At 43.4% G+C, this 27,728-nt stretch overlaps 1 protein-coding gene across 1 annotated transcript in view; it reads right to left on the reverse strand.

The window, feature by feature from the left end:
- Nucleotides 1-27,728, reverse strand: part of LOC145351301 (uncharacterized) — a 56,056-nt gene that overhangs the window by 22,630 nt on the left and 5,698 nt on the right. The window contains exons 2-7 of the mRNA XM_080200926.1: nucleotides 25,276-25,454; nucleotides 23,065-23,270; nucleotides 10,802-10,939; nucleotides 8,846-9,026; nucleotides 2,385-2,475; nucleotides 214-315 (exon numbers count right to left, since the gene is read on the reverse strand). Of these exons, the coding sequence (XP_080057052.1) occupies nucleotides 214-315; nucleotides 2,385-2,475; nucleotides 8,846-9,026; nucleotides 10,802-10,939; nucleotides 23,065-23,270; nucleotides 25,276-25,454 (897 nt within the window). The remainder of the gene's footprint in view (nucleotides 1-213; nucleotides 316-2,384; nucleotides 2,476-8,845; nucleotides 9,027-10,801; nucleotides 10,940-23,064; nucleotides 23,271-25,275; nucleotides 25,455-27,728) is intronic.

Consider the following 27,728-nt stretch of genomic DNA (forward strand, 5'->3'; position numbering starts at 1 on the left):
AGTGTCAGGGGGATTAGCAGGGTAAATATGTGGGGTTATGGGGATAGGGCCTGTGTCAGAATGTTGTCAGTGCAGACTAGATGGGCTTGAATGGCCTCTTTCTGCACTGTACGGGTTCTATGGTAGTGTGAATCTCATCCATGAACAAAATGGGTCAGCCTCGCTGCTACTGACAATAAACTGGAGCACTGCTAGAGTCACTGCTTTACTCACTGTAAGTCAGGCACTCCACGGGTTGTCTGCTTCGTAACACTGTGATACAGCCCATCTTGTTGTACTTCCACACCGTCACATCTCTATGCTGCCTGCTGGAGCCTGCAATGGAAAGATGTGCAAAGATTAGAAAGTCATTGTCCAGTTTCCTTCACACTCTTCTCCCTTCTCAGGGGGGTGACTCATTCCAGGGTTGGGTGTGGGGGCAGTTTCAGCAAGAGCATGGGTCAAAGGCAGCCCACTAGTACATCACCAAAGCAGAACTCTTTGGATATGTTGCCAGTCAGTTCTGCAGGCAAATGGATTACAGATCTGTGCCAGGTTCTGTCCTCTGCTGATAGTCATATCAGCCCACTTTCTGGTAAAGACTTCTCACAAAGACTGGGAGGAGGAAGCCTACTTCATTTTACATCACCTAAATCCTGATGCACTGAGGCCAAAAGTAGCACCACAATGTCACCAAGCAGTGAGTGAACTTGGGGCTTTTGTGATCTATATCAATCTATAACTCCTGGATAAAGAATATATCAACCAAGACAATGAAGCTGATAGACAAATTACTTTTAGAAGTACACACTTTTTAATGAAGATCATTTTTTTGATGATCTTCATTGACGACTAGTTTGAATCAGTGGCAGCAACGCTTTTATTTCTGGTGTCTAATTTTCATAGAACATACAACAGTACAGGCCCTTTAGCCCTCAATGTTGTGCCGCGTTATGTCCAAACCCAAGATCAAGCTATTCCACTCCCTATCATTCAGTTCCCATTTTAGAACCATAGAATCATAGAACCCCGACAGTGCAGAAGAAGGCCAGTTGGCCCATCGAGTCTGCACTGACAACAATCTTACACAGGCCCTATCCCCTTAACCCCACATATTTACCCTGCTAGTCCCCCTGACACTAAGGGGCAGTATACCATGGCCATTCAAACTAACTCACTCACCTTTAGAGTGTGGGAGGAAACCGAGCATCTGGAGAAAACCCATGCAGGCACGGGGAGAACCTGTAAACTCTACACACAGTTACCCGAGGCTGGAATTGAACCCGGATCTCTGTCACTGTGAGGCAGCAGTGCTACTGATCGTGCCACCGTGCTGCATATTATTCATGCTGACAAGAATCAAGAGAGTGCACCATTGTTGGAGGTCCTGCCTGAGGCCCTGGGCTAAATAATACGGGGGGCGGAGGGGAAGATTGTCTCCCCGCCACCTCCCCTTCGCTCAAGCCAGAAGGAAAGGCAATTTGGATCTGCCCACTCCACACGGCCATGCTGCAGGTGGGTTTAACGAGGCCTGAGTGGGACATCTGCCCCTCACTAGGGGAGGAAGTCACTCCCCCGGGAGCTGTTGGCCAATCCGATTGGCTATCAACTCCATCAGTCTTGCAGCACGAAGAGTGCATTAATGGTTACAGCGGGACTGCGGGAAGAGGAGGAAGAATGATTCCTGAAGCTAGTTAAGTTCAGGATCTTTGGCAAGTAGGATTTTGGCAAGTCAAGGAGGGGGCGGTGAGGGGATAGTGAGAGATTAAGTTTAAGGCTGCAGGGAGTTAAGAATAAAAATCCACCACGGAGCTAAAATCTGGGCCTGTGAATGGATTTATTTGTATCCCGATCCCAGCCTGGAAAATTCTAGGAGTTAAGCCAGCCTTCAGTGTCAGCACCAAGAATCTCAGGTAGAGACAGAATCATAGAATCCATACAGTTCAGGAGGCATTCATTCAGCCCATTGAACATGCATCAGCAACATTTCCACGCAGACCCCGTCCCTGTGACCCCATGTATTTGCCCTGCTAATTCCACTGACACTAAGGAGCAATTTAGCATAGCCAATCAACCTAACCTGTACATCTTTGGAATGTGGGAGGAAACCGGAACACCTGGAGGAAACCCACACAGAGACAGGGAGAATGTGCAAACTCCACAGAGACAGTCACCCAAGGCTGCAATTGAACCCGGGTCCCTGGCGCTGTGAGGTAGCAGTGCTAACCACTGTACCACCGTGCCGACCTCAAAAGGGAGGTATTTTACCCAATTATACTTAATAAATGATTCTTAAGAGAATCAATCTCCTTGAAAATCAGTCTCCCTGAAGAACCAGAAAGTGTTTGAGTTTGAAACATGGCAGGCAACACAATTGAAGAAATTTTGATGATGTCAACCCTTACCTATCACGTGGTTGGTTTCTGGGATACACAGCAGTTGATGCAATGGTTGTCTAGTCTGGTGAGTTTGGAAAGTTTCGACAGACTCCGAAACCTGGAAAAGAAATGCAGGATAAATAATTGGGGATCGAGCTACAGAGGAGTCAAGCGTATTCAAACAATATAATCTGGCTGTTGTAGTACAGAAAGCCACTTTGTGAAGGAAATGCTGGAGTAGTGATGGGTAACATGTGGTCCCAGGGACTACATGCTGCCCATCAGTGTACTAAGTGTGGCCCAAGAGACATTTTGTTGACCATTGCTCATGTGCGGAGTTGCCAGATTCCATTGGTTTTCGATCACGTAGATTTTGTTCCCAGTAGCACGGGTGAAGTGATACGCATGCAAAGCAAGAGTACATGAAGTGAGGTGCAGGATGATTGGACACAACACTGACTGTGAGAGCCGCACAGTGGCCAATCAAAGTGTAAATCTTTTTGTTTTTAACATTCAAAGTTGGTGATGAGTATATTAATATGTGAATGGTTTAGCATTTTCTACACCAGAATATTAAACTTTTGGTGCCCGATTTCAAACTTGTGGCCCACTGAGATGAAGGAGGACCACTCAAACAACCCACTCACTAGCCTAGTTTGCCCTTCACTGCACTAGATTCAATCTTTGTTCAGTATGGCATCTATACACAGAGTGAAACCTAACAAGCTGCGCTACCAAATAAACCTGTTAGACTTTAACCTGGTGTTGAGACTACTTACTGTGTTTACCCCAGTCCAATGCTGGCATCTCCACATCAAGCTACACTTCATCATAGTTCTGTGGAAGTTAAAAACTTCAGATTGAAGTGTCATAGTTTGGAAGTTAAATTGTATGGAAGTTAAAAATGTTCAAATTTAAAAAAAAAATTATGCTTTCTCTGTGCAGTAGTGGAAAATATTTATCAGCTTACTGATCTTCAAAAGAAGTCAGTGTCTGCTATTTCTTCACAGGCCACATAACATTTTTCTTTTTCAGCCTTCACCAGAGAGTGAACAAAACCAGATTTTTCCATAACAAATACCAAAGGCAGGGTATGGGGATATGCTTTCTAAATGAAGGATTAGCAGAAATCTATTTTTTATTGAATGCGAACGGGCGAAGAGCTAAGATTAATAGGCTGTATTTTAATAGTCTGGACTCTAAATGTACATGGGCATAAGATACATAGCATGGTACAGAAACTTGATGATAAGGATGTATTGTGTAAGAAAAGTTTTGCTCTGTGTTCATGAATTGTTTGGGTATATCTCAAAACGCTTGAATGTCAGCGCTTGCAAATATTCTTGTATTGGAGTTGCATCCTGATTTGAAGAAAATGTTGGCAATGACTTGTGTTGGGTAGGAGGGAAGACAGGGCCTATCCAAGTCTGTTAGAGCCCTCCAGCATTGTGAACGCCAGCTCCAATACTAGAAGCCAAAATCGAGAAGTTACAGTTAATGTATTACATGCCAGCCAGTTGGGGTAGAGGTGGAGGATGCATGCTGAGGATAAGGCAATCAGCTGGCCGAGGCAGCAACACAAGTGCCTGTTTCACCTGCAGTCCCCAGGGACGCTGGTCCCAGGACTGTATCCAGAGACTTTCAGCCATGTTACCTCCGTCTTCCCCCACTGCCTACACCGCCAACAACTCCCTACACCAAGTACCGGTATTTAATTTAACCATAAATGTCAATATATGACTGCTGCTTAAAATATTGTCGACTTTACTTGTATAATTTGCCATGTAATGTTAGGATTTTTTTGCTTTTTGCTTGTTTCGATTTTCTTGACCTTGTGAAGCTTCAGTTTTTGCTGTGTCATTATCAGTACCCAGTATTGTTTTGGAATGTAACTTTCATTTGCTAGCTGCCAGAGGAGTCTGTCTTTATTTTTGCAACAGTAACTCTGTAGTTTATGAAAATTGTAATTTCATATAGCTGGTAATTTACTTTGCTGATTACTCTACTTTTAATTCTTGCATTTGATGTATGTAATTTTATTTCTTTTCATGTGTGAATGAATGTTTATAACTGCTGTTACAGAGAAGACCATGCTTTAATGATTACAGTAAGAAACAACCTGCAGTCATACGGGGGATGGGATTGCTTAGTAAATTGGCTATTCAGACTCCCCCATGGGAAACTGTATCCAAATCTTAAACATCAAACATAAATACAAACATAAATAATCAGAGTAATAAATTAGTTTTAAAAGTATAAAATCAATTAAATGGAAGACATCAAAATTGAGAGTGAAAGAAATATCTGGTGTACATAAATAATCAATACAGTGAAATAACACAAGGAACTCCATACAAATGTAATAACATAGAAAGTACAAATATTTAGGACAGTAATTTCTTCCTTTTGATGCTTAATATTGAAAGATTGGGAGCAATTTGACTTTTGCCAGTTGCCTAAAATGAGTGATTTTGGATTTGCTGCTCATTTTAAATCCCTCTCAGAAAGTCAGGAGAGAGTGTAAGTGGTGAACTGTGATCACCCATTTTATACAATCGCCATAAATTAATTTCATTGAATCTTGGGATTTATTCAGGTACTTGCTGCTGTTGAAATTATAGATGGTACCAAACTGTGACACATAGCAAGCAGATTGAGTTATATCTTTTTAAGTGTTTAAAATAAGCCACTGCCATTAAAATACTAACAGGTAACCCTAATAAAAAACAACCTTCTTGAGATCATTCAGGATCCACAACAAGAGTTGTGTGGTGTTACTTGGAACTAACTTCAGTTGCCATAATGCTTATTAGCTTGTATCAAAAGTTGCGAGTGCTACTGCTACAAAGATTCTATCAAATACAGGCAGAGCTATATGCATGGAGCCCTAACTGTGCTGAAATCAGCCGTCCCCTCCTGAACCTTGCCCTCCCCTCGGCCCCTGACAATGTCCTCTGGGCCTCTTTTCTTTTTCCCAGTGAAATGAGGATTACTTGAGAGGAGAGGGTGAGAGAGAGCAGCCAAAGGCTGGCACTGGATTGAACAATTCAAAACATAGTCTGGATTGATCTGTGTCTATAATAACTGAACACTTATATTGTTGAAAGTTGCACGCAGACACAAATTGCTTCGGTGGCCATGAGCAGCTTGTTTACCTTACGTTGTACTTCCAAAGAATGTAGCTAAATTCCTAGGCTGGACCCACAATTCTAGGCTGATGTGGTCAAATTAGCTTAAGTTGTCTTAAAGCATAGCACAATTAGTTACAGTCGTAGGCAGAAATGCCTTGAAGTGAAGCCTTTTGACTAGGCAAATCACATAGAGGATCCCAAAATTCCTCCTTGATTCAAAGTCCGCTGTAGCCCCTGCATAATGCTACTAAACTATGATGAGCCCTTTAACCTTTTATGTCCACAAGTAAAATGGGTTCTTCCAGGCCTTACCCACCCAATCTCACAGGTGGGATCCTACTATAGCACTCCTGCAATGGCTTGATTGCAGGAGTTACATGAGTTTACCCATGCAGGCAGAGGGGGTGATCCGGATAGTGCAGCAATTGTGGTTCGCACCAGGATTTTCCACTTTGGCAGGAAAACCTGCTTCTTGATGCCTACTCTGCCATAGCAATAACCCCGGAAAGATGCCACCAGTGACTGCAGCAGCAGACCCACAACCATGAGGCCCTTTTGTGCAGCTATGAAAGGACTTCATACAAATGCCCAAATGTATGGGGCAAAGCTATGTACTTGTTGTTGTATGTTTATTTTCACGATGGGTAGAAGCATACCCAGCTAGAAAAAATGATGCTGTTACTGTAGCTAAGTTGCTGTAATGTGAATATGTTCCACGATTTGGGATTCCCAAGATACTATCTAGTGATAATGCCCTGAAGCCTTATCTCTGACCCTCATGGTCATGTGCTCCCATCCCAATTGTACCATCTTTTTGACACCTTATGAGATTGTAATGGGATGTCACATGCGCTTACCTATCTCCCCACCCTTCACTATTAAACAAATGAATATCCACTCCGTGGACAAAGGAATGATGGACTATTGCATAGCTCTAACCAACTCTCTTAAAGGTTTGCATTCCTAGGTCATCGAAGCTCAGAGGTAAGTCACCACTAAGGGCTGCCATACCTACCAAGCAAGTGACTTAGTCTTTGTTAAGACGTTCTGAAGAAAGCAGTGCCTGGAACCTTGGTGGGAAGGACCTTACCACGTCTTGCTGACAACTCACACAGCCATGGAGATGGAAGAGGAACCTTTGTGGATACACCACAAGTGGGCACCCTCAGAAGAAGAAAGTTAAACAAGGACTTGATACTGTTTGAAATGTGAATTTTTTTTATCATCATTGATTGTACTACCCTCTGCAGAGGCATGGATTAGCAATTCTGCGATTCGAAGAATACAGGCTATCATTGCACAGGGCAACCAGATCCAATGTTGGATCTGTATTCACCTCCCTGTCACCCCTGTTTCATCAGAAATTTTTGTGCTCCCCTTTCAAACCTTGAGTGGTCTGTGGAAGCCATGGTGATCCCCATCCATCAGGTGCCTATCTGCAAGCAACAGCCTACCCCTGTGGCCGTTAAGACACTGGAATGGCTATGTGTTAGGAGGAATACCTGTGGGAATAGTCAAGTGCGTGATCTTCCATTTGAGCTCCTATACTTACCTTGCTGATTATGACTACCAGGAAGCCCGGTTTCGCTCCCACAGTTTGTCTGGTCCCATGACTCCCTTTTTGGGGATTGCACAACTAACAACCCCTTATGTATTGCTCAGGCCCCCACATCCGAACTCCACTACACCAAGGGTGAGTGTGATTGCTAACGGTCATACAACTCACCTTCAATGGTCCTGTTACCAGAGGGTAAATGTGACACTGTCAAAGTGTCTCCTGCCATTTGGAAACAATTCTGTCCAACATTCCCTTCCTGACTGGCCTCTTGGATTTCAATTCAAGCACAACTGTGATCATGGACTTATTGCAATTAGGAAATCTTAGAAGGAAAGGAGAAACCTCCACTCGTGTGACCACTCGACCAGAGTGTACCATCTACCTTATCCTTTCTCTACTCTTATTTATGTCCAATTCTGAGCAGTATAGTATGCTTTAAGTCTTCACAAAGGCTGAACAGTAGATTCACTAAAAGCACAAGGGTCTGCAGTTATGTGCTGAGACCACGAGTGTTCTTCTCTGGTGACTTCAATGACAAAAGAAATTGATCAATGTATAAGGACAGAAGGCGATCTCACTATCGACCATTCTGAATTACCTTTCAAGCTGGATTTCATTCATTAATGGCTGTTTAAAACATTAAAATAGATTAGAGCAAGTGAACTCTGCAGGGATTAACATAACTCCTGACTCCCAAAGCCTTCAACTATCTGCAAGGCATAAGTCAGGAGTACGTGGAATGCTTGCCCATAAACATAAGAATTAACAGCAGGAGTAGGCCACTCAAGCCTGTTCTGCCATTCAATAAGATCATAGCTGATCTGATTGGGACCTCAACTCCACATTCCTGCCTATCCCTGATAATGCTGCTAATCACAAATCTATCCAGCTCTACCTTAAAATTAAATTGCCTGGATGAGTACAGCTTCAACAACATTCAAGAAGCTTGACTCCATCCAGGACAAAGCAGCACTCTAACCATTAGCTTCAGTGTTCGTTCCCTCTGACACAGAGGCACAGTGACAGCAGTGTGTGTCATTTACAAGATGTACTGCAGCATCTTGCCAAGCTTCCTTCGACAGCACCTTCCAAAGCTGTGACCTCTCAAAGGCAGCAGATGTATAGGAACCCCACCACCCCCAAATTTCTCAACAAGACCCACACCATCCTGACTTGGAAACATATTGCCATTCCTTCACTGCCACTGAGTAAAAATCCTGGGGGTGTGCCTACACAGAGGAACTGCAACCACTCAAGAAGGTAGCCAACCACCACCTTCTCGAGCAATTAGGGAGGGGCAGCAACAGTTGGCCTAGCCAGCAACACCCAGATTCTACGAAAGAATTTATTTTGTAAGTCAGTAGCTCACGTGTCCAAGCGTTAAAATTGCTTGATCTCGAAAATGATAATACTTTTTACAGGAGAGCTGTGAAGAATGTGTGACTTACTGAGAGACACGATAGATAATGGCACTATTTAGGATGGTACTGTGCCATACAGGCTGGTGGACCCGAGATTAAACTATTAGTGTGGCTATGGAGCAAATGAGTTCAGACTTCAGCCACCCTGGGCTTAGTATTAGGCCCATAGAAATGTATGGTTCCATGGGGCTAATCTGGTTGCAGGTATTTTTGAAGGTTTCATGGCATGATCTTCTGTCCCTGTTCCAATCCTACCATCCCAACATGGGTCATTCAGCCACTTGGCACCACCACAACCACACACACAGCAACCCCCCCACGACCACACTGTTCCCAGACCAGTTGGAAAGTGACCAGACTGGGAATGGGGACACTCACCAGTTCTCCAGAGCTGGGATCAAAGATGGACGGGGACAGACCACTGCAGATCCAGACTGAATTCACACAGGGTACAAAGCAGAGGCTACTTATAAATCTGGCAAAGTAAGGGAGCTTCATGATCAGCTGTCCATCCTGTGACCAGACCTTCACACTTTTATCGAAGGAGCCGGTCATCAGCCTGTATTGGGTTGAGAGTGAGAGTTAATTGATATTGAATGCTAATATCTCTACGGGCAAACATGGCAATATTGCAAAGTCAGCCAAAATAACATCATCCCTTTTAGCATATTCAGAACCTCATGGAACGTCTCAGTCTTCCTTTTCCTCCAAATTTTTCACATTGTTCTTGGGAAATAGATGTTCTGACAAGGTATTAATTGCGCCCATTCCTGATTGCCCCCTGCAAAAGTGCTGGTGAACCTTCTTAAACTGCTGCAGTCTAATGGGTGATGCCACTCCCAAAGCAAGGGAACCCAGAGGACATTTGTTTGAGATCATTGCCCTCAATTGATGGATGTCGGAGTCAAATCAGTGTTGTCTACATGTTCTCCTGCTTGTGGGTTTGAGGTGGGGGTGGTAGGGGGTGGAGGAGGGGAGGACAGGTGGGACCGTAAAATTTCTCAGGTGGCCTTTGCATCGGGTGTCCTCCTACACTGACCTCTTCACAGTTTGACCCTTAGATGGGTGAGGCTGAGGCAGGCCCACCTGTCCTTGCCCCCTTCGAGGTCCTTAAGGGGCCAGTTATTGACCACCTAATTCAGCCTGGCAGGAGAAGCTCAAAGACAGGAAGAAAGCCTGAAAATGAATCATGTGCAGGCCTCAGGCTACAAAGCGGGAGCTGGTTAGCTGGGAGCACTTCCATCACCTCGGGCGTTCCGTGCAAAGGGTTGGAATCCTGCGGGGTCTCCTTCACATCTCACCCCCATCGGCCTCCATACCATCACCCCCAACCCCCTCTCTCTGCCTGTTCCCCTGGGCCTCGTGCCCCCTCCCCACACTGAGACCCCCACACTTACCGATCCTGGATACCCTACACTGCGAACGTGGGGATTGCTTTCAGTTCCAGTCCTGTCCACTGGAACTGCAGGGATGAGAGGGTTCTTAGCCAACCAGATTGAGTGGCAGCTCACTGAGGTGGGGCTTTCTCCCAAGTGAGGGGCAATTTCCTGTATTCAACCAATTAAGAATCTTGGAGTGTTAAATGGCTCTGCAGCAGGACAGGGATGTGTTCTCTAATGACTCTTCATATGTCAGGAAAGGAAGCTCTGCCATCCAAAAAAATCATGACCTATATTCTCTAGTATGGAGTACTGTTTTTCTCCTGCATAATTTAGTATTGGGTACAGAACACTGTTAGTATGGCCTTTACTGAGATATTGTGTGGTGCAGTTTGGCTCGTTCATGTGTGTGTGTGTGTTCTTTTCCTGCCAACTTGAAGTCTCAGAGCATCTTATTCAGTTTATGGGTTGTGAGCATCACTGGCTGGGCCAGCATTTGTTGTCCATCCCTAACTGCCCTCCATTTTAGAGTATTTGTGAGTCAACCACATTGCTGTGGATCTGGAGTCAGACCAGGTATGGACAGCAGATTTCCTTCGCTAAAAGACATTAATAAACCAATTGGGTTTTTACAAAAATTACAAGGGTTTCATGGTCATCATTAGACTTTTAACCTCAGGCCTTTTATTGACTTCAAATTTCATCATTTGCCATGATGAGATCTGAACCTGGATTACCCAGAGGATTACCCTGGGTCCCTGGATTACAAAGCCAGTGACAACACCACTACACCACTGCCTCCTCTTAATGTTTAGTATCAGAACAGCAGGTACTGTACAGCCAAGTTTCCAAATCCAAGTGTTATGTTTTGTAAGGTATTGCTAAAAGATATATATTTACAATCAGGAAGTATCCTCTGCCCTGGTTTTTAGAGAAGGTTCACCACAGACTTTACCTTGTGCTCTCGTATTCTCGGACGACCATCAAATTGGTGATTCCCGCATCATGAGCACTGGGGTTGCAGAAGACAAGCTGCAGGGTTTTGCTGTTCGGATATGAGCTGGTATTATAGATGATGAGTTTCTTGTCATACCTGGTCAAACAAGGGGAATGGAACCGTTTGTCAGTCTGAGGGTGAAAGTAAACACTTCATTCGAGATGAATGCTCCAGTCTTAAGGCCTCTTTCACCTTTCCCCCAGCTTTTTTTTAACTCTGTAAGAGGGGTGGCAGAGGCATAGAAACAGGAAGTGGCCATTCAGTCTCTCTATCCCATTCTGTCATTCAATTAGATGATATGGTCTCTGTTTATCAATCTTTTCTCCAACTCACTCAGTATTCTTATCGAACAAATCTCTAATATTATCTCACTTCCTCCATAGTCTTTTGGGGGAATGAGTGACTGATTTCCTCTGGCCTTTGTATGAAGGTATGTTTCCACATATTAGCCCTGAAGGTCCAAGCTGTAACTTTAAGAATAAGCTTCATTGTTCCTGATTCACCCACCAGAAGAATTCCCTCCACTCTATTGAGTCGTTTTATCATTCTCAAAACTTCAGACAAATCCCCCATGGTGAAAAGATTCAATTTAAATTCTTTTTTAAGTTCTTTCTTTTAATTGAACAAATCGTTCAGGATTTTTAACTAGTATTCTATTAACTTCCTTCAACTGCTATTTGAACATCATTCGCTCTAAACAATCTCACTTCACTATGACTAAATCAAGATATCATTGTACTGCCATTCAGTGTGCTATTAAAGTTTATTTATTTATGTCACAATTTTGTCTACGTTAAGACTGCAATAAAGTTACTGTGAAAATCCCCTAGTCACCACATTCCAGTGCCTGTTCAGATACGCCGAGGGAGAATTTAGCGTGGCCAAAGCACGAAACCAGCATATATTTTGGACTATGGAAGGAAACTGGAGCACCTGGAGGAAACCTACGCAGACATGGCAGGGAATGTGCAGACTCCATACAGTGACTCAAGCTGGGAATTGAACCCAGGTCCCTGGCGCTGTGAGGCAGCAGTGCTAACCACTCTGCCACTGTGTCACCCTGATGTGTAATCCCAAAGATATGTGTCAGACTAATATCAGAGATGGTGGCTGTGTGTGCCTGACCATGTGCTCGGGTACACAGAGGGAGAATTTAGCATGCTCAATGCACCCATGCAGGCATGGGGAGAACGTGTAGACTCTGCACAGACAGTGACCCAAGCACAGAATTGAACCTGGGTCCCTGGCGCTTTGAGGCGGCAGTGTTAACCACTGTGCCATCATGCTGCCCCAGTTCTGCAGTGTTTTTAGAGTCATGGGTTGATAATTATGTTACTGAGACCATGATGATATTAATGACTTAATGTTGACATCAGGGGTCAGAGGACTCTAGGAGAACTGGCTGCAGAACATACTGTGCCCTGAAACCATGTACTTAACTATGTGCTGTGTAAATACATAGGTTTAGCAAAACAAAGCCACCTATCTCAAATCACTGGTAGACTAAATTAAAGCTCTTTGAAACAAGGTGGCTGTGCTAGAGATGACAGTTGAAGAAACTGAGGCCACAGATTGGTGTGTGAAAACCTGGAACAAATCAACTTCGAAGCATCAATGATGAAAGTTGAGAAGTATCACAGTGAGGGGACACTAAGGCATACACAATGTCAATCGCTACTGAACAGTCAGTGCTCCTCCCACAGATTTTCCAATACAATGCAGGTCTGCAGCAGGATGAGAATGGAAGAGACAGTTCAAACGGTACTGGACAATCTCATGCTTACATGGACAAACACAGTAAAAAGTTTTACAACACCAGGTTAAAGTCCAACCAGTTCATTTGGTAGTAAACCCACAAGTTTTTGGAAACACTGTTCCTTCGTCAGGTGTGTGGAAGGTTCTGATCAGAACGTTCTGATCAGCGTTGGACTGAGGTTAAACACAGTAAGAAGTCTCACAACACCAGATTAAAGTCCAACAGGTTTATTTGTAGCAAATGCCACTGGCTTTTGGAGTGCTGCTCCTTTATCAAGTGAGTGGGAGATCTGTTCACAAACAGGGCATATAAAGACAAGGTACAGAATAATGATTGGAATGCAAGTCTTTACAACTAATCAAGTCTCAAAGGTAGACAATGTGAGTGGAGAGAGCATTAAGCACAGGTTAAAGAGATGTGTATTGTCTCCAGCCAGGACAGTTAGTGAGATTTTGCAAGTCCAGGCAAGTTGTGGGGGTTACAGATAGTGTGACATGAACCCAAGATCCCAGTTGAGGCCGTCCTCATGTGTGCGGAACATGGCTATCAGTCTCTGCTCAGCGACTCTGCACTGTCATGTGTCGTAAATGCTGCCTTGGAGAACGCTACCCGAAGATCAGAAGCCAAATGCCCGTGGCCACTGAAATGTTCGCCAACGGGAAGAGAACAGTCTTGCCTGGTGCTTATTGAGTGGTATTCATTCATCCGTTGTCAAAGTGTGTACATGGTTTCCCCATTGTACCATGCCTCGGGACATCCTTTCCTGCAGCGTATCAGGTAGACAATGCTGGACGAGTTGCAAAAGTATGTACCGTGTACCTGGTGGATGGTGTTCTCATGTGAGATCTTGGCATCCACGTCGATGATCCGGCACGTCTTTCAGAAGTTGCTGTGGCAGGGTTGTGCAGTTGTTTGAAGGAAAGAAGTGGGGGTGTGGGGATAGCCTTGGCGAGATGTTCGTCTTCATCAATGATACGTTGAAGGCTCCAGAGGGGATGTCATAGCTTCTCCATTCCGGGGAAGTACTGGACGACGAAAGGTACTCTGTCCACTGTGTCCCGTGTTTGTCTTCTGAGGAGGTCAGTGCGGTTTTTCGCCGTGACGTGTCGGAAGTGTCGATCAAAGAGTTGAGCGCCATATCCTGTTCTTATGAGGGTGTCTTTCAGCGTCTGGAAGTGTCTGTTGCAATCCTCCTCATCTGAGCAGATCCTGTGTATACGGAGGGCTTGTCCATAGGGGATGGCTTTTTTAACATGTTTTAGGTGGAAGCTGGAGAAGTGGAGCATTGTGAGGTTATCCGTGGGCTTGTGGTACAATGAGGTGCTGAGGTGACCATCCTTAATGGAGATGTGTGTGTGTGCAAGAATGCAACCGATTTCTGGAGAGTAGTCCATGGTGAGTCTGATGGTGGGATGGAACTTGTTGATATCACCATATAGTTGTTTCAGTGATTGTTCAGCATGAGGCCAAAGGAAGAAAATATCATTGATGTATCTAGTGTATCGGTTGAAGGTCCTGTGCGGTGAAGAAGTCTTGTTCGAACCTGTGCATGAAGATGCCGGCATATTGAGGTGCGAATTTGATCCCCATGGCTGTTCCGTGTGTCTGGATGAAGAACTAGTTGTTGAAGGTGAAAACATTGTGGTCCAGGATGAAGTGGATGAGTTTTAAAATTGTATCTGGAAACTGGCAGTTGTTGGCATTGAGTACTGAGGCAGTTGCAGCAATGCCATCATTGTGAGGGATGTCAACATTCCAGTCATTATTCCAATCATTATTCTGTAAATTGAGTTTGTGTCTTTATATGCCCTATTTGTGAATAGATCTCCCACTCACCTGACGAAGGAGCAGTGCTCCGAATGTAATGGCATTTGCTACCAAATAAATCTGTTGGACTTTAACCTGGTGTTATGAGGCTTCTTGCTGTGCAGAACATGCCCAGTAAAAAGTCTGACAACACCAGGTTTAAGTCCAACCGATTTATTTGATAGTAAATTCACCAGCTTTCGAGGTTACCCTCTTCGTCAGGTGAATGGCCTCCTTTTGTACTGTAGGAATGGTGAATGGAGAGTTCAGAACTCTCCATTCACCTGACGAAGAGGGTAACCTCGAAAGCTAGTGAATTTACTATCAAATAAATCGGTTCGACTTAAACCTGGTGTTGTCAGACTTTTTACTGTGTTTACCCCAGTCCAACGCCGGCATATTCACATCAGAACATGCCCAGCAGGGGGAGCTGAGTGCTTTGGTTATGGAATTTACTGGGCGTTTTAAAAGATTCTGCAGATTTAAAGAATGATTGAAAGGAAATGAGGAAGAGCCAACTTTTTTTTTTAACCATTCTCCAAAATGCAGCCAGTGGAAAATGGAGACATTTGGGATGAAGAGTACTCGGGGGAAATAAAATCCCCATTAAGCAGTTCTGGTCTGAGGAGGTGGATTTCAAAACTTGCTGAACAAATTTAAATGGGTCACAGGGACTGCTGTGTTGGTCTTTTCAGACAAACTGGACTGGTTAACAGTGTGGAGATCCAGCTGTCAAAAATCAAGCCACAGGGCCCAAGAGGCACAGAGCTCAAAGTGAAGGGCCTAATCACCAAGACCCTTAAATATAAAGCCAAATAAATGAACAAAGTGCTTTACATTCTGCAGAATCAGCAATTTTCTCCACTTAGCAAGGCAACACGTAGAGGCTTTGATCTCATACAAAGGGTGGAGGAGGTAACATGACATAACAGCAGAGCAGATTTTAGCAATGTGTTTTCTAGATTGCTCAGACTAGGACTGTGTAAACTCTACTGCCAGATGGCAAATCAGCTTTTTATTTACTTCAAGGCGGGTGCCACACCCACTGTTCGGAAAAGTCAAAGAGCAAACTGAGAAAGTGCTGCCTCAATGAGTGGTTGCTCCAGTTACAGTGCTGACAAGATTTATTGGCCCTGCTGCCTCACAGGCCAGGGACCCAGGTTCATTTCCGGCCTTGTGGAGTTTGCACTTTGTCCCCGTGTCTGCTTGAGTTTCCTTCAGATCCTCTGGTTTCCTCCCACATTCCAAAGATGTATGGGTTAGGTTGATTGGCCATGCTAAATTGATCCTACTGTCAGGGGGATTAGCAGGGTAAATGTGCTGTGGTTGCAGGATTCAGGGCCTAGGTGGGATTGTGGTCAGTACAGACCCGATGGGCCGAATGGCCTCCTTTTGTACTGTAGGAATTCTACGATTCTGAGTGATGCTCAGGATTAGTGACAGTCTCTAAATTTGGCAATGAAATAAATCTCTATGTTGATCTGACACAGCTAAATAAAGCTGTTCAAAGGATGATCCATCCACTGTTCTTATGCAAACGTTGAGTACTAGTGTCCTTTTCACAAAAGTAGGTGCCAATGGTGGGTTTTGGCAGATTTGCCTTGTCCAGGAATCAAGATTTTTAACTACATTTATTACACCTTTTGGTTGCTTTTTCACTTTAATCATTTTCCCTTTCTCATGTCCTTAGCACCAGAAATCTTTCAATCCACTGTATTCAACATCTTCAAAAGAGATGGAGACATCATCTGCCACAGGGATGATTTACTCATTCACAGTGCTACTAAAGAAGGACTCGACCAGGGAATCTAGAAGGCTTTAAAGGTGCTTGAATAGGCAGGCTTCACCTTGAAAGATAATAGTGGATTTGGGGAGACCATCATTCGATATTTAGGTCACATCTTCAACCAGAAAGGGATAACAGTCGGTGCCGAAAACAAAGCAAGGCAATTAAAAAAAATTCACAGCCCTAAAGTGTGGATATCCAATGATGTTTAGGTAGAGTCAATCAGGTAGGGAAGTTTATCTTATACCTGTTTACCATTAATGAACTGCTAATAGGTCTGCTGAAAAAGGTTAGTGGTGGCATTGGTGAGTCAAGCAGAGGAATGTCTTTCTCAAGGTTAAAGAGTTGCTAGTCCTTTCAGAAGTGTTCATACAATATGATCCCCAACAGCTGGTGCATCAGCGATGGGGCTTGGAGCAGTTTCTGGAGCAGAGATCATGGGAGAAAACCAGTTTTCTCCTCTTCTCCAACATGAACAGAAAAGAAACAATGTTTGAAAAGGAAGTACTAGTTGTGTTTAAAGTTTATTTATTAGTGACACAAGCAGGCTTACACTAACACTGCAATTAAGTTACTGTGAAGATCCCCTAGTCGCCACACTCCGATGGCTGTTGAAGTACATGAGGGGGAATTTAGCATGGCCAAGGCACCTAACCAGCACATCTTTCGGACTGTGGAAGGAAACCGAAGCACCCAGGGGAAACCCATGCAGACACGAGGAGAATGTATCGACTCGGCACAGGCAGTGACCTGAGCCAGGAATCAAACCCAGGTCCCTGGCACTGTGAGGCAGCAGTGCTAACTGCTGTGCCATTGCGCCAGTCACTTTTAAAGCCTCACATTCTCCCTAGTTGAGTCCTTCTGTTGTATGGACCTTGGCAAAATTTCCTGATTACCAATGCGTTTGCAATTGGGATGGACCATAAACCTCTGGGCATTCTTATGAACTCCACATATGCCACCAAGGATACATTATTTCCAAAACTGGATCATGCGCTCTGACTATACCACTGAGTACAGGCCAGGAAACAGTCAGAATGTAGCTGACACTACTGAGAGCTGTACTTGACCAGGCTACAACATCATTGACGTCCGTCTCTGAGCTGCAAACATATTCCCCATCAAGTACAGGCACTCTACCAGCACCTGCACAAAGATCAAGTACGCCCAATTAAAAACCACAGAATGTAGTCAGATCTGAACATACTGCTGCAAATGTTGCCCTGAATATGCCCCTTGCCATCAGGTGTTAAGAGAATATCACAAACAACAAAGACTTGCCATGATTGCTGATGAGCTCCTCATCCTTAATGAAACACTCAGAATCTCAAGAGTGACGAGAGAAGACTTTCCTCATAAACTCCATGCTGCCACTTGGGTATTACCAAATGTAGAGCATGGGCATGACAATTGGTACAGTGGCCCGCTATATTGACATCAGTCAAAACATTTATTTCCAAGTGCGATACTTGCACTATCAAAAACCAAGAACAAATAACTGAACCTTTGTTACCTTTGCCATTTCCCTCCAGATCTTGGCAAAGCCTTGGCCTGGATCTCTTTAACATCAGGGGAGTTTAGAAGAATGAGGGGAGATCTCATTGAGACGTATAAGATGATGAATGGGATGGATAGGATAGAGGTGGAAAGACTCTTCCCGCTCAGAAAGGACAGTAGGACTAGGGGGCACAGCCTCAAGATAAAGGGGGGACGGTTTAGAACGGAGTTGAGGAGGAACTTCTTCACTCAAAGGGTGGTGAATCTCTGGAATTCTCTGCCCGTTGAAGTGGTGGAGGCTGCCTCGCTAAATATTTTTAAGAAGCGGGTTGATGGGTTTTTGATAAGCGAGGGGATTAAGGGTTATGGGGAGAGGGCGGGAATGTGGAACTGAGCCACAACAGATCAGCCATGATCTTATTGAATGGCGGGGCAGGCTCGAAGGGCTAGATGGCCTACTCCTGCTCCTATTTCTTATGTTCTTATGTTCTTATGAAATGTCTCTCCTTTATGATGTGGAGATGCTGGCATTGGACTGGTACAGTAGGCACAGTAAGAAGTCTCACAACACCAAATTAAAGTCTAACAGGTTTATTTGGTAGCGCGAGCTTTGGGAGCGCTGCCCCCTTTGTCCACTCACCTGATGAAGGGGCAGCAATCTAAAAGTTCGTATTACCAAATAAACCTAATGGACTTTAACCTGGTGTTGTGAGACTTCTTACTGTCTCTCTTCTAGTCACTGACTATTACTCACATTGATTTCAAATTGGCAGACTCCATGCCGCTACCACAGAAGAGGTAGTAAAAGCTCTGAGCACAACTACTCTACTCATGGCATCATGGGTGAGGCAGAGATGGACAACAGTTCACAAATTGGAAGTGAACATTTCTGACTATTTGCAGTGGAGTATGGCTTCTACCAGATTACCAGTTCCCCACACCATCCTAAGGTGAATGGCAAAGTGGAACATGGGGATAAAGCCATAAAATGTTGATGAAAAATAACAATGACCTAGAGATAATCTTGTTCAACTAAAGAGCCACACTATTGACAAATGGCTTTCTGTCATCCGAATTATTGATGGGCAAGAGGCTGAAAACCCAACTTCTTTGCTCCAACATCAACTTAGACTTTACAAGACCATGACCGAGAAAGGTTCCTTGAGCAAATGCTGGAAGAGAGGCAGTCTGATTGGTATGACCGCCAATATAGAGCATGGGCGTTGCTCACATTAGAACTAGGATCAGAGACTATCAAGTGCATGCTGTGAGCGCACACCAACAGCCATGGTCGTATCTTGTCAATACACCACAGGGGATCTTAAGAACGAACGGGAAAGACCTTGATACCCGTAGATGTACAAGGAGCCAATCCTCCCAGTGCCATCATGACAACTCTGATGACATGTCCTCTCCTGTAAACATGCCCAGAAATGATGCTCATATCCAGGAATTGGGTAGACCCCAACAAGCCCAACTAAGGATACTGGGGGATCAGGGGAGAATTGTCAAAGTACCTGATGAGCTCAGGCTGTGATGTTATGACCTTGAGCGGTGGAGGTGGGGGGATGGGATAACATGATGACATGAAATAAATGCAGACATAACAGGAAGGACTGACAGTACCAATCTATGGGTATGATCCACAGGTAACTAGAGGTTACAAAATAATATAAGCACAAAACTAAACGATCTATATCTGAATGCACATAATATTCAAAACGAAAAAGATAAATTGGTGACATGAATAAGAATACAAATTTATAAACTTATAATCATTACAGAGACATAGCTGTAGGGTGACATAATTTAAGGCATGAATATTAAACGACCTGACATTTAGGAAGGACATGAAGTGAGGAAAAAATAGAGGGGTAGCTCTGTTATTAATGATGGTGTTACACAAAGGAGATAATGTAAGTTTAGGAAAGCAGGTTTAGAAGTGAGTTGGGTAGAGATGAGAAATTATAAAGGTTACTTGTGGGAGTGGTGTACAGGTCTCCTAACAGTAACCTCATGGTAGGATGGGGTAGAAAGGGAGAAATAATGGGAACTTGTCCAATAAGTATGGTGATAATCATGGGTGAATTTAATTGGCTGGAAAAAATAGATATCGCAGGTGAGGAATTCATAGAATGTTTTTGAGATCGTTTCTTAGAGCAGCACATTCTGGAAGCAATCTGAGAGCAGGCTACACTAAAGCTGGTATTGTGCAACAAGATAGGATTAATTAATGACCTCATACCGAAAGTGCCCCGAAGTAGCAATGATCTTAAAATGATCTTAAAATGATGTAATTTTACGTTTAGTTCATGGGAGAGAAGAGTGGGTCTAAGACCTGTATTTTAAGCTTAAATAAGGGCCATTATGAGGACATGAGCTAGCTAAAGTGAACTGGAAGATTAAGTGAATAGCTGGATCAATATAGATGCATTGGCAGATATTTAAGGAGATATGACAGAATGCACAGAATAAATACGTTCCATCCATAACTAAAAGAGTTAAAAGTAGTATCAAACTTGAAGAAAAAGCATATAAATGTGCAACAATGGGAGGCAGGTCAGAAGATTGGAAAGGCACAAAAAACAGCAACGCATGACTGAAAAATTACTAAGGAGGGAAAAATTAGAGTATGAGAGAAAACTAGCTAGAAATGTAAAGGCAGATGGTCGGAGTTTCTATAGATATTTTAAAAAGTAAAATTAACAAAGTGAGCATCAGCCTTTTAACTTTATTTATTATTGTCACAAGCAGACTTACATCAACACCGCAATGAAGTTACTGTGAAAATTCCCTAGTCGCCACACCCTGGTGCCTGTTCAGGTACACTGAGGGAGAATTTAGCATGACAAATGCACCTAACCAGCATCTGTTTCAGGCTGAGAGGAAACACATGCAGACACAGGAAGAACGTGTAAACTCTGCACAGAAAGTGACCCAAACTGGGAATCAAACCAGGGTCCCTGACACTGTGAGGCAGCAGTACTAAATCCACTGTGCAGCCACGTCGCCCGAGAAACTGAGTCTGGGGAATTGTTAATTAAAAGACGGTGGAGCAGAGTGTTTGAGTAATTTTAAAGCAAAGGGAGATAGATTCTTGATAAGCAAGGGATGAAAGGTTATACTGGGCAGGTGGAATGTGGAGTTGAGGTTACAATCGATTAACCATGATCTTGCTGAATGGGCGGAGCATCTTGAGGGGCCATGTTGCCTACTCCTGATCCTAATTTGTACGTTTGTTTGTAAATAGTATAACAGAAGAACTTAACAATTTTGTGATTATCCTTGGAGAGAATAACATCATGGCTTAGTGGTTATGAATGAGACCATGATGATGTTAATGATTTAATGATATAATGATGACATCAGGGGTGGGATGACGAAGAAACCCGAAGAAAGTTAGGTGCAGAATAGTCTGTGTTCCTGAAATCGGGTACTTAATATGATGCCTTGTAAATAAGTAATTTATAGTGCCTATTTTAAATCACTTGTAGACAGTGTCAAACCTCTCTAAAACAATATTATGGATAAACTTGCTCATCCTTATGTTTGTGGACAGTCTGCATCTATCTGGAGAAGTGATCAGTGAAAATATGTACTCTACATGAACTTATAACCCAAACAGCTACTTGGCTTAAACTCAGTGTTCTACTTGTCATTTATCATTTGAACAAAGTTAACTTCAAAACATTATGAGAATATGCAAACAGTAACAGCTCAAAGAACACCCCCTGGTTCATTTAGCCTCTCCCAAACAATACAAGCCCTCCCCCTCCCAGACAAACCCATCTGACCTTCTGGGAGAGGAGAGAAAAAAACAGATAAAATCCAGGCCAACTGGAAGAAAAATCTGGGAGTTCTTCTCCATCCATTAGACAATGGAAACTCATTCAGGATATCATTTTGGCCTTGATAATTATACACCGTGTTTACTGTAAGAGGTGATCTATACCCAAAGCCAGAAATGAACCTTCATCTTGCTTGATAGAATTTAGTAAATCAGTGGCTACTATATATCTCAATTTTTTTAATTCATTCGTGGGATATGGACGTCGTTGGCTAGCCAAAATTTATTGCCTATCCCTATTTGGCCAAAAGCAGTTGCAAGCCAACCACACTGTGCTATGAAGTCACATGTAGGCCATACCAGCTAAGGATAATAGATTTCCTTCCCTAAAGGACATTGGAGAACCAGATGAGTTTTTCCAACAAACAATAATGGTTTCATGGTCATCAATGGATTCTTAATTCCAGATTTTTTTTATTGAATTCAAATTCCATCATCTGCCGTGGTGGGTCCCCAGAACATTAGTGGAGTTTCTGGATTAATAGTCTAGTCTAGTGATAATACCACTAGACCATGTCCTCCCCTGTTGTCCACTATTCTAAGAGAAATGTCATCTCTAGACACTTAACCTAGATCCGGACTTGTACAACTTAAAATTGTGACTCCCTAGTCCTCTTTAAACTATCTAATTGGAGAAATTGTCTACTCAAACATCAACCAATTCTTTTCATTTTCTTATCAACCTCAATCAAATCTCCCTCTAGTGCATGTTTCTCCGAAATATGAGTCCCAGCCCTTTTAATCTGTCTTGATAAACAAAATATTTCAAACTGGAGATGAATGCAATTATCCTACTTTGCACCCTTTCTAAAGCTCAATGTTACCGACCATACGAGGAAACTGGATACAGCATTCTAACTGAGTCCTGACCAAAGGTAAAATAGTTTATCTTATCTTACAGTCAATTGACTTATAAATGCATCCCAATACCTTAGCTCCAGCTATTTATTGTTCTGTAATGCTGTTGATTCACTGGATGAGGAGGCTGCTGAATTAGTTGGAAGCTATTTTATACTAAAGAAGAGCAGCAATGTCATGGGAGCTCTCTCCACCAAGCTCTCCTCTCTTGACTTGCATACCCACTTGCATCACAGACTATCCCACTTAACATCATCATGGCAGTATCGTAAGTACTGGGATTGCAGTGTCTCATGGCGTAGATCATCACCACAGCCTCCAACACTTTCTCAGGGGACCGAAGGAGCGACAATAAAATGTTGGTTTTGTCAACAATTCCACTCCTGTGCATGTTTTGCAATTGTTTCATTAAAAGGACTATATAAATGCAAGTTGTTGTTGTCATTGAACACACTTGAGAGAGCTTCGGTGCTTGTTAAGCTATGTTTAAGGTTTCTGAGTTTGATAAGTCTCACTGTCAGATGAGAGGGTGTACCTTATACCAGGTTTTTATACAGACTCTGTTTCTGTACATTTAGCCAGCGTAGGGCTTCAAACCTCTTCAATATAATGGTGACATGGGCCACAAAAGCCTCATTGTCTTCATCTCATTTTGCTGCACGGTTACTCACCCAGCAGAATATATGCGTGTATCGAGGCAGACTACAGCTGACACAATGTCCTTATGTCTGCGATCAGAGAAGCTGCTGCCCAGATCTAATACGTGACCAGATTCCTTCTTGTCATCCAAAGCAAAGACTCTGAGCTGTTTTTTAAACCCACAGATGAGCTGATGTCTCCGGTGATTGATTACCATGCAAAATATAGATGTGTTCAACTGGAAGAAAAAGACAGAAGCAGCAAGAGGAGCTTTAAACTACCCATTCAGTGAGTGGTTGTCTTGCTGTACAAACCATGTTTCTCCCCAGTAGTGACTGCACTCCTAAAGTCACTCATTGGCTGCGATATCCTGGGGGTGCTACAAAATATTACAAGTTCTCTCTTTCTTTCTGAAGATGAGTGCACAAATGGACCAATGAAAATATTTATTACTGGACAAGCAGATTTCAGCCTGACTCCATATTAGCATTCCCCTTCATTTCTGAAGCAGATGGGAACATAAGAACTAGAAGCAGAAGTAGGTCATTTGGTCGCTTGAGCCTGTGCCATCGTCCAATGTCTGATCCTTTTGTGGACTCGGCTCCACTTACCCACCTGCTCACCATAACCTTTAATTCCTTTACTGTTCAAAAATCTATCTTTCCTTGCCTTAAAAACATTTAATGAGGTAGTTTCAACTGCTTCACTGGGCAGGGAATTCCACAGATTCACAATCCTTTAATGAAGAAGTTCCTCCTCAACTCAGTCCCAAAGCTGCTCCTGCTTATTTTGAGGCAATGCCCCCTAGTTCTAGTTTCACCCGCCAGTGGAAATAACCTCCCTGCTTCTATCTTCTCTATTCCTTCATGATTTTATATGTTTCTATAAGATCCCGCCTCATTCTTCTAAATTCCAATGAGTATAATCCCAGCCTACTCAGCCTCTCCTTTTTAAGCCAACTCTCTTAACTCTGAATCAACCTAGTGGATCTCCTCCACACTCCCTCCAGTGCTACTATATCCTTTCTCAAGTAAGGAGACCAAAACTGCACACAATGATGATCTTGGGAACAAGCCCCACTCCTGAGACTTGAGTTTGTAATCCAGGCTAAAATACAGAGGGATTCCATTGTTACAGATGCTACCTGTCAGAAGCAATGTTAAACTTGAGGCCCTATCTGCCCCCTCAAGATAGGAATGAAAGATCTTATGGCAGTATTTGAAGCAGTAAAAAGTCTGACCCCCAACCCAAAAGACATCCTGCATAGGTAAAACTAAATTGTGTAAAACACTTTGAGAGACTGAGTCTGATCTGAAGGGTAGAGTTTTGCATGCAAAGCGCGCTGTGAATACTGTATTGTCTGTGAATGGGTAAAAAGCGAGACGCAAAAAGAACCGAACGCTAATCGATGCAACTAGGTTAGTCGAGCGGTTTGGAGCGGGATTCCAGGTTACGACTTGCCCAAGGAGAGTAAGTGTAGGAAGGCCACTGGCGTAAACACAGTAAAAAGTCTGTTGTCAGACTTTTTACTGTGTTTACGCCAGTCCAACGCCAGCATACCCACATCATGACCAGTATTTAAAGCTACATAGGAGAGTTTCCCTCATGTCCGGACCACTACTTATCCATCAATCAGTTTTACTAAAACAGAACATTTGGACATTATAACAGTGCTGCGCAGGAGAGTTTCTGGTTCTTCTTGAATTCTCTGCCCAAAGCCATGTCTGACCCACAGTGTCAAGTTCTCCACCATACTAGGGCAAGGAGGTAGGTCATGAGTCCACCTGGCTGGAATGAGAACAGCTGGAAAGGGAATCAAACCCTGTGCTGTTGTTGGCACTAATCTGATTCACACTAACTGTCCAGCAAACTGAGTTACAAGTTGATACTGAACCTGCTTGGCTACATTATGAATACAATTTTCTTGGCCATCAAATCCTAGAGTGGGACTTAAACCCCGTGCTTCTGATCCAGAGGAAGGGATGCTTCTTGGGGTTACTGCACCCCAAGACATCCTTAGCAGAGTGTACTGTGTGCAAATAAATTGCTGCGCTTCCTACATTAAAAAAAGTGACTGCAAAAGTGTTCTTATTCTGAACCTCCTCATTTTTAATGGTGATCTCTAGAATTTTAATTTTTCGCCATTGTGTCAACTTCTGGGCACAGGCAAGAATAAATGTCATAACGGCAGCAATGAAAATGATCCAAGGATGAAAGTGGAAATCCTGGGATACAGCCCTTACCGTAATGCGGTCAAACACTGTGGCTCCGACAGTCCACACCACAATAGTCCCGTCATTCGATGCTGAGAAAAGGAGCTTAGGTTCAGCCCAGTACAGGAACTGAGTGATCATACCAGTGTGCTCAAAGACCGAAAAGCTCAACTGTCCAGTTTCCAAATCCCACCATTTAATAACACCATCTACCCAAAGACAAGAGAGAAGGCGCTTATTTAACAAACATGGCACAATCATTACACACCATACTCAGTGTTCCTTGCTCAGTGTTTTACCCAGGAACAGGCCATTCAGCCCCTTGAGTCTGTTCCACCATTCAGTTGGGTAATAGTTAAGACTGTACCCCAATCACATTTATGCCTTTCCTTTGATCCACTTCCTTTACTAAAAAGCTAGCAATCTCAATTTTGAAGACTCCAACCCAGCTCCTACAACCTTCTGGGGAAGAAAGGTTCAGATTTTTATTACTCTTAATGTGGAAAAGTGCTTCCTAATTTTGCTCCTGAATAGGTTTAACTCTAATTTTTAATATTTTGACGGGTAGAAAATAAATGGGAGTGATGTAAGTCGGCTTGTCAAATGTTTATCACCTTTATACACAATCAGACAAGATCCATCCCAGTGAGTCCACTACATTGTGAGAACAGCCATATCCTAAGGTTGAACTAGATAAAAGTAATTGGGGTTAGTAGGCCAGGGACCATAGAAGGACTGCTCTCACTTTAGGTGCCATTGCATTAGGTGTAAATATGACATAGTATGGGTGGCGTATCCCTTCCATCGATCTCATTTCACCCTCTACTCAGTATCGCTGTTGGAAGGCATTGACTAGCAGTTAGAAGGGCCTCAATGGATGTTATTCCACTTTTCTCCCTCCTTTCAATAATCATTTTGACGCTAACCATTTTGTTTTGCTGGCCCTGGATTGTTAGCTCACTCTAGTAAACTCTGGGAAAACAAACAGTTGCTACCTGATAGTCTTTCCACAAACGCTGTGATTAAAGTCCTGTGCTGTCAGGAATCCACAATAAATTGACTTTATTTGCTTTTAGATGAGAGGAGATAACATTATTTACACTCACACCTCAGTAAGTTCCTTACCTCACCTGGTTTACTAACAGTGCATTGAATAACATTGTTTTTTTAAAAAAAAGTTCAAATGCTCTACCTGTTGTATCTTTTAGTACAGCTGTTGTTACTTTTGGAGTGGGGGAATGGGTGAATGCCCGGTGAAGGGAATTTTATGATTAAGGCAAAACACTGTGGATGCTGGAATTTGAAACAAGAACAGAAAATGCTGGAAAATCTCAGCAGGTCTGACAGCTTCAGTAGAGAGAGAATTGAGTTTTGTGAAGGGTCATTCAGACTCAAAACGTTGGTTCTATTCTCTCTCTCCACAGGTGCTGTCAGACAAGGGACAGACTAGGGAATTAAGGGTTATGGGAAGAGAGCAGGAATGTGGAACTGATCCACTTCAGATCAGCCATGATCTTATTGAATGGCGGGGCAGGCTCGAAGGGCTAGATGGCCTACTCCTGCTCCTATTTCTTACGTTCCTATGTTCAGACCTGCCGAGTTTCTCCGGCAGTTGCTGTTTTTGGAGTTTTATGATTCACTTTTTGTTAGAGATCTTAGATCTTCATTGACTGCACATTGCTTATCTTGTGATGAACAACAGCTATGGATTAATTAAAATGTCACATTATTTCCATTCCCTTGTCATTTGGCCAGTGAATCCTTCAGCATGCCCAGTCCCATCAAAACTTCTTCCTGTGCAGAGAGATAGAGAGAGGTGAGCTTTCCTGAGTGCTGCAGATATGCTGGTGCCAAATTCCTTCCAAATTCTATTATCGACAGGCCTGACCTGAGATTGACTGGTTGAATAAAAGTGAAATACTGCAGATGCTGCAAATCTGAAATATAAACAAAAAATGCTGAAAAAGCTCAGCAGATCTGACAGTATCTGTGATGAGAGAAACGTGGGGAGACATCTTACCAAATTTGGATAAAGTGCCAGGTTCTGACTGAAAACTGGTGTGTTTCTCCCCACCCCCGCGATCGAAGCTGCAATTACACCCCTCCCCCGCCAAAAGTGATCAATGCCAGCATCCCCTCCCCCCGCAATCAACACCAGCGTCACTCTCTCTTCCCCACACCTGCCAAACAGCCACCATTGACATCAATCTCTTTCCCACACTCGCCCCAGTCAACACAAGCATCACCGCATCTCCCACAGCCACTTCCTCCCCCACCCACTACAAATAAAAGAGTCCCTCCCTGCATGAGGTTCCCAGTAGTCCATCTCAGCACTGCCCCCGGCACAGGTTGGCATAAGAACATAAGAAATAGGAGCAGGAGTAGGCCATCTGGCCCTTCGAGCCTGCCCCGCCATTCAATAAGATCATGGCTGATCTGTCGTGGCTCAGTTCCACTTTCCCGCCCTCTCCCCATAACCCTTA

This window comes from Carcharhinus amblyrhynchos, chromosome 13 (genome assembly GCF_965287045.1).
Source record: "Carcharhinus amblyrhynchos chromosome 13, sCarAmb.v2.hapA, whole genome shotgun sequence".
NCBI lineage: Eukaryota > Metazoa > Chordata > Chondrichthyes > Carcharhiniformes > Carcharhinidae > Carcharhinus > Carcharhinus amblyrhynchos.